Source organism: Mirounga leonina, unplaced genomic scaffold (genome assembly GCF_011800145.1).
Source record: "Mirounga leonina isolate KUSES-001 unplaced genomic scaffold, KU_Mleo_1.0 Mir_115, whole genome shotgun sequence".
NCBI classification, from domain to species: domain Eukaryota; kingdom Metazoa; phylum Chordata; class Mammalia; order Carnivora; family Phocidae; genus Mirounga; species Mirounga leonina.
In genome coordinates, this window is record NW_023270268.1 from 37,610,140 (window position 1) to 37,622,727 (window position 12,588).

The window sequence follows — 12,588 nt, forward strand, 5'->3', positions numbered from 1 at the left end:
AGTCCACGTGGGAGCTCTTTAAGAGCAGAATCTCCATTTCCTACAGCTCTATGTTTCTCCTGGACACAAGCTCTATTGGTTTTCAAAGCCAGATGTTTTGGGGCTTGTCTCTCTAGTGCAGGTTCCAAGCGTTAACGTAACTGATGTGGGGCATTAAATTTTTAAAGATACTTACTATATCTCTTCTTTTCTAAATTATAAACAAAACTATCCTTTAACTTTCTCTCATGTAAAATGAGAGTTAGTACTTAAAATATAATTCTGTATTTTAATAATTTATTAATAATTGGTGTTTATCACCAATCCTTTAGTAACCACATTTTTTTGGTTGATTCATCTCTTGCTTGTTTGAGGTACAAGGTTTTGGAACTCCAAATTATCTTCCAAGTGCATCATCTTCTCCATAGCATCCCATAAAGTACTTCCTTGTGTCTTTCTTCTTGTCTTCTTTCTCCAATTCCTAATCCCTTTCACTCCATTATATCCTCAATAGCAACCTCTTTAACTGAAGGTTTCATCAATTCTCTGTGTAGCCCTCTCAAGGAGTAGCTGTTTGTTTTCACACTGTATATGGGCTAGGAGAGGGTGTTGGTGTTCTTACAACCCACTGTGACATTCAAATCCTTCATAGTAAACTACTCTACTCTTTTCCATTCTACCCTTATGTCCACCATCTTCCAGAATGCCTTCAGTGTTTACATAAATAACTTACCTAAGACCTCAGGAATTTAGTTTCACAATCTCCTTATTGCCAATAACCTTTTTTTTCCATTCCACTTCAGCCATCTAATCCTATGGCTATGACTTGGGTCATGACAGCACCCATAATGGTTTCACCTCCAAAATCATTAATCCCAACATCTTATTGTCTAAAAATTTTTCCATCCAACTTGTTTGTTCAACCACTTTATGATTAACTTAATTTGGGATCTCCAATCCACTGACCCTTCTACTTTCTCTGAAACTATTAACTTAACCTTCTACTTTCTTTACTTCTCTTAATATCCCACTTAGATTCCATTGTCCACTATTTAGTAACATTCCCACCAATATCCTAAACTTCTTTGCCTCTTTGTCTTTTCATTATATCCATCTAGCAAAATCCAGTGCTGGTTAAATCTCTCTGCTTTTTCTAGGCCTGTAACTGATCAACTTCAAAAAGGGCCCTCAATATTGCCTAGAATTCAAACATGTTTTTCTGATCAATTGATACTCTTCCATTTTCCCCAAGGACTATTTCTTTTTAAAGTTTATTTATTTATGTAAGTAATCTCTACACCCGATATGGGGCTCGAACTCATGACCCCAAGATCAAGAGTCACACATTCTTCTGAATGAGCCAGCCAGTTGCTCCCCTACTATTTTCAAACCTCCTCTACTTTACTCAAATTTAAGACCAACCTCCCTTTCCCTGCCTCCATTCTCAATAGCTAAATTCAACATTCACTTTACAAAGAAAACAAAAGGCATCCAATGAGAGCTTCTCATCTGCCCCATGCCAAACACACATACCAACCTATATTTGTATACCATCCTGTTTAAAATGGAGGAACTATCTTTTATATTCTTTAAGAATCTATCTTGTTCCATCCTTCAAATATATTGTTTTCTTTCTTTTGAATATTGCACCTCTCTTCTCATTTGTTTTTACACATGATCCTATCTCTCTGAATAAACCAAACACAAAGTCCTTCTTCAGCTATGTCTTAATGGTAGTTTTCATCGGAAAGGAAATCTGTTACACAGGAATACAAAAGGTATGAACACTGTCAAATGTACTTAGTTAGAGGGTTTCTAAAAATAAAATCACATAATTTGGTACTCATGGAAATATGTCATATGTTACATTCACAAAAAAATGATGTACTGAACTTAGGAGAACATGTCTGGGTTAGTAAGATATATGGAGAGATAAGTGAAATAAGTAGTAGGTTCTACATTCTTGCTGTAGAAGTCTTAGAGTTAAGGAGGGTCTGCATAAGCATTACTCCTAATCATTAGAGCCATGAGATCCTCATGCTGATATAATGTGCAAAATCACAAGTAAAGTAAACCAAACCCTCAGGGGCAGAGTACGAGAGGCCTTGTGAATTTCACCTTAGAAGACAGATTATAGAAGAGCTGGGGAGGTGTAGGAGGAGGGGACAAAACGCGAGGTGATATGAGGGAGGAATATGGTGGTAAAAAAAAAAAAGCAGTCTAAGAAAGTGGTAACCAGAATAAATAAACCTGCTTATGAATCCACATAGCCTTGTCTACCCTACTTGGTTAACAAGAGATCCTGAACTGGCAGGCACCAAAAATCATTTTTTGTGTGAACCAGCTATATTGCCATCAACTTCAGCAGCAGTGTGCTGCTTTCATTGTTATCTCTGCTCTTTGTGGCCATCATAGAAGATCAAGTAGAACAAGGGGTCAAGAGTTTTTGGTTTACTTCACAACTGAAGTTTCAAGTCGTTTATTCCTATTATGTCTCCATTTCTGTTACTCTCAATCACTCCTCCACCCATACTAGTCTGGCTTGCAGCCCCACTGCTCAATCAGAATAGCTCTTGCTTAATCTTCTTCATAACATTTGACATGACTTATTCCCTTATTCTTCACTCTTTTTCTTTGATTTGCATGAGGTAGCTCTTTCCTGGCTGTTCTACCTCTCAGATTGCCTCGTTCTTTTTCCTTTGTTGCCTCATCTTCCTCATTAGGGTTCCTTTTTGGTTCCAACACTCGAGCCACATTGGTCATTATCATTAATGTTACACATGCTACTTTTCCACTTGCCATAGGGACTTTGTACGTACCTTTCTCTCATCCTGAAACATCCTCCCTTTTCACTCTTTGCCTAACTCCTACCCAGATACCAGTTTAATCAACATTTTCCTCTACTAAGTTTTCTCTAAGGCAAATGCCTCCTTAACTAAGTCTAACTCCTCTTTTATATGGTCTCAGAGAACTACTCCTTGATCGCTTCTCGGCCTTTTGGCTAAGATCAAGTGTAGAGAACTACTCCTTGAAAGCAATTATCATAATTACAGTTTGATCAAAAATTCACACAAGATGGGGCACCTGGGTGGCTCAGTTAAATGTCTGACTCTTAGATTCGGCTCAGGTTCTGATCTCATGGCTCCTGAGATTGAGCCCTGCATTGGGCTCCACGCTCAGTGGGAGTTGGCTTGGATATTCTCTCCCTCTGCCCCTTCCCCCACTCACACATACGCTCTCTCTCTTTCAAATAAATAAATCTTAAAAAAAAAAATTCATACAAGACATTAATGCCCATTTCTCATCTACCAGCCGTAAGTTTCATGAGTGTAGGGACTGTGTGATTTAAAAAAAATTTTTTTTTAAATTTTATTATGTTATGTTAATCACCATACATTACATCATTAGTTTTTGATGTAGCGTTCCATGATTGTTTGCATATAACACCCAGTGCTCCATTCAGTACGTGCCCTCTTAAATACCCATCACCAGGCTAACCCATCCTCCCATGCCCCTCCCCTCTAGAACCCTCAGTTTGTTTCTCAGAGTCCATAGTCTCTCATGGCTCGCCTCCCCCTCTGATTCCCCCCTTCATTTTTTCCTTCCTGCTATGGGTGAGTGTGGACTGTGTGATTTTATTCACCATGGTATCTACAGTGCCAACTACTAAACCTAGCAAGTATCAATAATTGCTGAACACATGAACAAATGTCTAAACTCTTGTAGTATTCTGAAGAAGTTTCTTTTCAAAGGAGTTGAACAAAACAATCTCTGTTCACTTAAACAAATATATATTCATTGAGTGCTTTAGCATTAGCCAAGGAATGAGAACAGAGTAATAACAAAAAGAGATGTGGTCCCTACCCTTACGGAGCATACTATCTAAGGAAATGGTCATTAAAGTAATCACACAAATAAATTTATTATTGTGATTTTTATTTATGAACTATAAAATAAAATTCAGTATAGTATGAACTATGACAGGGATATCTAATTTGTACTGTCAGAAGGCAAAAATAGCTCTACCTCCCGAGAGCTACGTTTATCTCGTTTTATGCTGGATTTTTTTTTTTTAAAGATTTATTTATTTATTTGAGAGAGAGAGAAAGACAAAGTGTGTGCAGTGCAAGCAGGGGGAGGGGCAGGTGGAGAGGGAGAGAGAATCTCAAGCAGACTCCATGCTGAGTGCAGAGCCTGACATGGGCTCCATCTCACAACCCTGAGATCACAACCTGAGCCGAAACCAAGAGTTGGATGCTTAACTGACTACGCCATCCATCCTATGCTGGATGGTTTTTTATTGTCTTTTTACATTTTCCCTGTTTACTCATCTTTGAATAAGGATATTATAGCCTGGTATTGGCTCCAAAATTGTGTAAGAGGCATCTCCTTAAATTCCCCATTTACCAATGGATGTCATAGTTTTAACAGGAAGGGTAATGGATATACATTTCTAACACCATTCCATGTGCTATTGCCAGTCTCTATTATTCTGTTTTGGTTTAGAGAATTCTAGTACTTGGATGAAGAAAGGTGAGTCATGGTGGGATCATGGAGGAGGGCTAGCGTCTTAGTTATTTGGCTGGTATAGACCTAGCATTTCTGAATTCAGGGGCATAAGGGACTTAGGTGTAGGGAAGGTAGGAGAATGAGCAGGGAAGGTAGGAGAGTGAGCAGGTGAGGAACAGAGGAAAATTTTCCTTCCTATTTTCATTACTTACATGTGGCCAAGAAATTCAATGGCAACCTATTAACTATTATTAACTGTTATTCCTAGTATTATATGATTGTACCCTTTTTTGTACATCACGAAGTATTTTAGTGACAAACTGGGCAAGGCTATAATGGCTCCTAATCAGGTGTTATTTTAAACTAGAACTCATTGTTTTCTTTGGAACATAAAATGAAGATGTAGTCAGTATTCATAGTGATTACTATTTAAGCAGGAAATTAGCTTGAGAACAAGTACATTAGATCACATTCTAGTTCTATGACATTAAATACATTTATGACACTCACTATTCTGAAATTCCTTGTACTTCTTTTGTCCAGTTAGATTGTTCTTTGTCTCCAAGATGGACCACTTTAGATGGTGGGGCAGTTCTTCCCAAATAAAGCTTCTGTGTTCCTGGAGGTTCTTCCAAGTAAAATCTTAAAAATTAAAATAAAATTAAAATTATATTACCCACAAATTTATGGTTTAATATAGTGTTCTAGCAGTATAAGTCTTCAAAGTGGAAAGGTTTCTACATTGTATAACAGCACAAAACCAGGTGTCCTTTTTTTTTAACTGTAACATAAATTTTAGAACAAGGACTTGTAAAAATTTTCATTCAAATATAAAAATTTTATTTTCTCTCTCTCTTTTTTTTTTTAATTTATTTGACACAGAGAGAGAGAGCACAAGTAGGCAGAGCAGCATGCAGAGGGAGAGGGAGAAGCAGGCTTTCAGCTGAGCGGGGAGCCCGACGTGGGGCTCGATGCCAGGACCCTGGGATCATGACCTGAGCCGAAGGCAGTTGCTTAACCAACTGAGGCACCCAGGCGCCCAAAAAATTTTATTTTCTCTTAAAAAAAAACTACATAATATAAATTTTTAAAGAATTAAAAAAATACGCTTAAATTCAATAAAGTATTTTTGCTAAAAAGTTTAACTCGATTCTGATCAAGCCATTATACCTAACTTCCAGTTGGCAAGAAATATATGGGATGGAGGACCAAGTTAAATGACACTAAGAGGAGACAACCAGGTAAATCCCGAATTCTACAAAATAATTGGTCTGGACTCTTCAAGAAAAGAGGCAGGGAAGTAAGCTTAGTCAGCCAGGTCCCAGGATATAAAGTCGACATATAGAAATCAATTGTATTTCTAGATACTAGCTGGGGAAACTAAAATTTAAAACACAGTATCATTTATAGTTGCTCCAAAATAATTTAAACACTTAGATGGAGTGATTCCTTCTACCTTATTTTTCAAAATTGTTATTTTTGTTCTTTGCCTTTCCATATAAATTTTAGAATACATTGTTCTGCATCTATAAAAATCTGGGAGAGATTTTGATAAGCGTTGCTTTAAACTTATAGATTTGGTATCTTCACTATGTTGAGTCTTTTGATCCAAACGGATCTCCATTTATCTCACCATTTATTTCAATCTTTCTTTCCTCAGTGTTTTGCTTTTTTCAGCATACAGATCCTATATGTAATTTGTTAGATTTATGCCTAACATTGAGTCTTATATATAGCTACAGTAACAAGACAGGGTGGTACTGGCATAAAAACAGACATACAGATAAGTGGAACAAAATGGAAAAACCAGAAATAGACCCACACAAATATGCTCAACTGATTTTTTTTTTTTTAAAAGATTTTATGTATTTATTCATGAGAGACAGAGAGAGAGAGAGAGGCAGAGGAAGAAGCAGCCTCCCAAGGAGCAGGGAGCCCGATGCGGGACTCGATCCCAGGACCCTGGGATCATGACCTGAGCCGAAGGCAGACGCTTAACCATCTGAGCCACCCAGGCACCCGCTGCTCAACTGATTTTTGACAAAGGTGTAAAGGCAATCTAATGGAGGAAGGACAGTCTTTTCAACAAATGGTGCTGGAGCAACTGAACATTCATTCATAGGCAAATATATGAACCTTGACCTAAACCTCATACCTAATACAAAAATTAATTCACAATGGATCATGGATTTAAAGTAAAAGGATGAGGTAAAATTATAAGACTTTTTGAAGAAAATATAGGAGAAAAGCTATGGGACCTAGGGCTAGGCAGAGTTCTTATATCAAAAGTATGATCTGTAAAAGAAAAAAACTGATAAACTGGACTTCAATAAAAAGGGAGGGGAATTGAATTCTGATGATTAAAAAAAAGAAAAGAATTCTCAAGATTTCTTGATACCTCAACAAAAGCAGATACCCACAGAAGAAAAAAATTCACAATGGCACTGATCTCTCATCAACAAAATTATATGACAGAACACAACTGGAGTATGCTTGCAGAGAACTAAGGAAAAAGGATTGGGCCTCTAAAATTCTAAACCTATGTGTGAGGAAAACAAAAATGATCTCTTGGATATGTAATGGCTCAGAAAATGCAAATTTTCTCTGAAAAAAATTACTTTTAAAGGTTCTAGACACATGAAAAATAACAAAATAACAACAATCAGACTAAATTTACATGAAATAAAGATAAAAGATAACAAAGAATAAATTGTCTAAATAATCATTGACAAAATGATCGTGAACTTGAATAAAATAAATTATTTCTTAAATAGAAGCTATGTATTTTTAAAAACTGATGTATTATTTAAATGAAATCTGAGGAATGAGATCTTGCCATTTGCAACGACGTGGATGGAACTGGAGGGTGTTATGCTGAGCGAAATAAGTCTATCAGAGAAAGACATGTATCATATAACCTCACTGATACGAGGAATTCTTAATCTCAGGAAACAAACGGAGGGTTGCTGGAGTCAGGGTGGGGGGTGGGTGGGAGGGATGGGATGGCTGGGTGATAGACATTGGGGAGGGTATGTGCTATGGTGAGTGCTGTGAATTGCGCAAGACTGTTGAATCACAGATCTGTACCTCTGAAACAAATAATGCAACATATGTTAAGAAAAAAAAAAAGAAGATAGCAGGAGGGGAAGAATGAATGGGGGGAAATCGGAGGGGGAGACGAACCACGAGAGACTATGGACTCTGAAAAACAAACTGAGGGTTCTAGAGGGGAGGGGGGTGGGAGGATGGGTTAGCCTGGTGATGGGTATTAAAGAGGGCATGTTCTGCATGGAGCACTGGGTGTTATGCACAATGAATCATGGAACACTATATCAAAAACTAATGATGTAATTATGCACAAACAATGAATCATGGAACACTTCATCTAAAACTAATGATGTAATGTATGGGGATTAACATAAGAATAAAAAAATAACTAATGATGTAATATATGGTGATTAACATAACAATAAAAAATTTAAAAAAATAAATGAAATCTGGGAGGGGCATGGTAAAGGTCAGGTTATATATGCTATTCATTCTTGTTAGAGAAATATATTTGCTAAATAATAATAACTGCTAGCAAAAAATTAGGATATAGAACTTTCACATTATTAAAAGGAAAAGAAAGCAAAAGGGAAAAGATAAATGCATCTAAAATATTTCAGCGATGTACTATGGTTGAACATCGAGCGATGTGATTAGAAGACTTTTGTTTTCACTATAGAGTGTAAATATTTTTACAGTAATTATATCAGTCTTAAAAAGTATCATTAAAAGCCATCAAGTAAGCAAAACAAATATGAATTTAAAAAATATACATCAACTCTTACTTACTTAGTTTCTCCATCTGATATACCAACAACTCTAGCTTCTTCAAGATGAGGCCAATTAACAAAGACAGACTTTCCAAGCACTGATGAAGCTATATTTTCTACACTCTTAAAGTAAAAGCAGAAAAGTTCACTCATGTTTCAGGTCCAAGAGAAAAGTTTACAAAGGCAAAATTAAATAATTAAAAGCTGGCTGTGTTTATAAAGGTCTTTAAAATCAGTAAAAACCTCACCTTAATCATTAAAACAGATATAAATTACCATTTGTTCACTCAAGCCATTTATTCCCTACAGTTCCTGCTCTTCTCAACTTTACTCTCCAACTAATTATTCCACCCACTTGAATTCAGTTAGTTTTCTTAATTTGTCTTCTCTAAGTTGTACCTTTATTGCTAACTACTCTATTTCTTTCTAGTACGTTTCCCAGGATTTCTGTTTAGAGGTTTTTTTTTCCCTTTCCCTTATTTTTTTATTAACATATAATGTATTATTTGTTTCAGGGTACAGGTCTGTGATTCATCAGTTTTATACAATTCAGAGTGCTCACCATAGCACATACCCTCCCCAGTGTCCATCACCCAGCCACCCCATCCCTCCCACCCCCCACCACACCAGCAACCCTCAGTTTGTTTCCTGAGATTAAGAATTCCTCCTATCAGTGAGATCATAGGATACTTGTCTCTCTCTGATTGACTTATTTCAGTTAGCATAATACCCTCTAGTTCCATCCACGTTGTTGCAAATGACAAGATTTCATTTTTTTGATGGCTGCATAATATTGCATTGTATATATATACCTCATCTTCTTTATCCATTCATCTGTTGATGGACATCTCTGTTGATGGACATCTAGGCTCCTTCCATAGTTTGGCTATTGTGGACATTGCTGCTATAAACATTGGGGTGTACATGCCCCTTCGGATCACTACATTTGTATCTTTGGGGTAAATACCCAGTAGCGCAATTGCTGGGTCACAGAGTAGCTCTATTTTCAACTTTTTGAAGAACCTCCATACTGTTTTCCAGAGTGGCTGCACCAACTTGCCTTCCCACCAACAGTGTCGGAGGGTTCCCCTTTCTCCGCATCCTCGCCAATATCTTGTCATTTCCTGACTTGTTAATTTTAGCCATTCTGACTGGTGTGAGGTGGTATCTCATTAAGGTTTTGATTTGGATTTCCCTCATGCCAAGCGACATTGAGCACTTTTTCATGTGTCTGTTGGCCATTTGGATGTCTTCTTGGCAGAAATGTCTATTCATGTCTTTTGCCCATTTCTTGATTGGATTATTTGTTCTTTGATTGTTGAGTTTGATAAGTTTTTTATAGATTTTGGATATTAGCCCTATATCTGATATGTCATTTGCAAATATCTTCTCCCATTCTGTCAGTTGTCTTTTGGTTTTGTTGACTGTTTCCTTTGCTGTGCAAAAGCTTTTTATCTTGATGAAGTCCCAAGAGTTTATTTTTGCCCTTGCTTCCCTTGCCTTTGGTGATGTTTCTAGGAAGAAGTTGCTGCGGCTGAGGTAGAAGAGCTTGCTGCCTGTGATCTCCTCTAGGATTTTGATGGACTCCTGTCTCACATTTAGGTCTTTCACCCATTTTGGGTCTATTTTTGTGTGTGGTGTAAGGAAATGGTCCAGTTTCATTCTTCTGCATGTGGCTGTCCAATTTTCCCAACACCATTTCTTGAAGAGACTGTCTTTTTTCCATCAGATATTCTTTCCTGCGTTGTGGAAGATTAGTTGACCGTAGAGTTGAGGGTCCATTTCTGGGCTCTCTATTCTGTTCCATTGATCTATGTGTCTGTTTTTGTGCCAGTACCATACTGTCTTGATGATTACAGCTTTGTAATAGAGCTGGAAGTCTGGAATTGTGATGCCACCAGCTGTTCTTTTTCAACATTCCTCTGGCTTTGGCATCTTTTCTGATCTCATACGAATTTTAGGATTATTTGTTCCATTTCTTTGAAAAAAGTGGATGGTATTTTGATAGGGATTTATTAAGTGTGTAGATTGCTCTAGGTAGCATAGACATTTTCACAGTATTTGTTCTTCCAATCCATGAGCATGGAACGTTTTTCCATTTCTGTCTTCCTCAATTTCCTTCATGAGTATTCTATAGTTTTTTGAGTACAGATCCTTTGCCTCTTTGGTTAGATTTATTCCTAGGTATCTTATGGTTTTGGGTGCAATTGTAAATGGGATCAACTCCTTAATTTCTCTTTCTTGTGTCTTGTTGTTGGTGTACAGAAATGCAACTGATTTCTGTGCATTGATTTTATATCCTGCCACTTTACTGAATTCCTGTATGAGTTCTAGCAGTTTTGGGGTGGAGTATTTTGGGTTTTCCACATAATGTATCATACCTGCAAAGAGTGAGAGTTTGACTTCTTCTTTGCCTATTCGGATGCCTTTTATTTCTTTTTGTTGTCTGACTGCTGAGGCTAGGGCTTCTAGTACTATGTTGAATAGCAGTGGTGGTAGTGGATATCCCTGCCGCGTTCCTGACCTTAGGGGAAAAGCTCTCAGTTTTTCCCCATTGAGTATGATATTCGCTGTGGATTTTTCATAGATGGCTTTTATGATATTGAGGTATGTACCCCCTATCTCTACACTCTGAAGAGTTTTAATCAAGAAAGGATGCTGTACTTTGTCAAATGCTTTTTCTGCATCTATTGAGAGGATCGTATGGTTCTTGTTCTTTCTTTTAGTAATGTATTGTATCACATTGATTGATTTGTGGATGTTGAACCAACCTTGCAGCCCGGGAATAAATCCCACTTGGTTGTGGTGAATAATCCTTTTAATATACTGTTGGATCCTATTGGCTAGTATTTTGGTGAGAATTTCTGCATCCATGTTCATCAGGGATATTGGTCTGTAGTTCTCTTTTTTGATGGGGACTTTGTCTGATTTTGGATCAAGGTAATGCTGGCCTCATAAAATGAGTTTGGAAGTTTTCCTTCCATTTCTATTTTTTGGAACAGTTTCAGAAGAATAGGTATTAATTCTTCTTTAAATGTTTGGTAGAATTCCCCTGTCCTTTCCTTTAAGAAATATTTTTCTGTTGTTTTTACCCATCTGCCTTTCTTTAACCCTTTATTTTAGTATGAATCTGTTAAAGCTGACCAAGTTTACCTTCCCCTCTGCCAATCCCTTCTTATGAGACAGGAACTATGACCCACTTAAAGTACTATTCTGCAGTATAAACATTATGACACCAGGAAGCTTGCCTCCTCCTCTTCTCAACAGCAATGGCACTTATTAGTAAAGGGTGGCCCACTGACTTTGATCCTGAATGAAATTACTTGGTGAGAAAATAGGTTTCAGTGAAATTATACTGAAGAGCACTGACCTGTAATGTATTACTGTCCATAATAATAGCCAACATTACTAGAAATAATGTTTAGCAAAAAACCTAGGTTCTTAGTTCTGCTGCTAACTCCATTTAAGTTTCTTAATTTGTAAAATTAATGAGTTGGAATAGACGCTTTACAAATTCTACCCAGTTGTAAAATTCCACAATCCTATCATTCTCATGATTATTTTTCTCATGGAGACTGAGAAAGGTGACAAGAATAGCAGAAATGTCTAGAAAAGGGCTATTATTCATTGTTTCATATCACATAATCAGATAACAGAATCTAAGAAATCTGACTTCATTTCAGTTTGTAGTTGGCATAATGAAGTAAGAACCCTTAGATTTAAAATTAGGAATCATGGGTCCAAATTTGGGTTCTATGTCTTTCCAGCTATTGAGTCGTAGGCAAATCATTTAAACCCCACTGAGGCACAGTTTTCTTATATGAGAATAAGAAATAACATCTACCTCACAATGTTTATTTGGTGATAAAATAATATACACAAAAGCTTTTATAAACTATAAAATGCTGTATAAATATTCTGTATGAAATAATAGGTAAAAATTCTGGTTTTAAAAGGAAACATTATCATTATTATTGGTTAAACAACAACAACTTTGTGGTAGCAACTGAAATTTAAATACAAATTCTCATTCAATTCTTTTCTGTTTATTATGCTTAATCATTATTAGCAAATATTTCTTTAACAATTACAGATGACTATTTTTAGACTTTTTGCAGTAACTTAGTTATATTTAGACATCTCTTAATGTGAACATATAAAACAAAAGAATGACTATTCTGATAAATAAAACAAGTTTCAACATTAGAGCTAGCATCCCATAATTATCTTTTTCCCTTCTATACATCTATTTCTTCTTTCATTCTCCCACTCTTCCCTTTAG

The 12,588-nt window shown here is 36.6% G+C and overlaps 1 protein-coding gene across 3 annotated transcripts in view; it reads right to left on the reverse strand.

Moving 5' to 3' along the window:
- The window catches only part of XRN1 (5'-3' exoribonuclease 1), a 114,899-nt gene that overhangs the window by 60,193 nt on the left and 42,118 nt on the right, over positions 1-12,588 (reverse strand). For all 3 annotated transcript variants that reach the window (XM_034996221.1, XM_034996212.1, XM_034996230.1), the window contains exons 19-20: positions 8,326-8,429; positions 4,999-5,130 (exon numbers count right to left, since the gene is read on the reverse strand). In XM_034996221.1, coding sequence (XP_034852112.1) covers positions 4,999-5,130; positions 8,326-8,429 — 236 coding nt within the window. The remainder of the gene's footprint in view (positions 1-4,998; positions 5,131-8,325; positions 8,430-12,588) is intronic.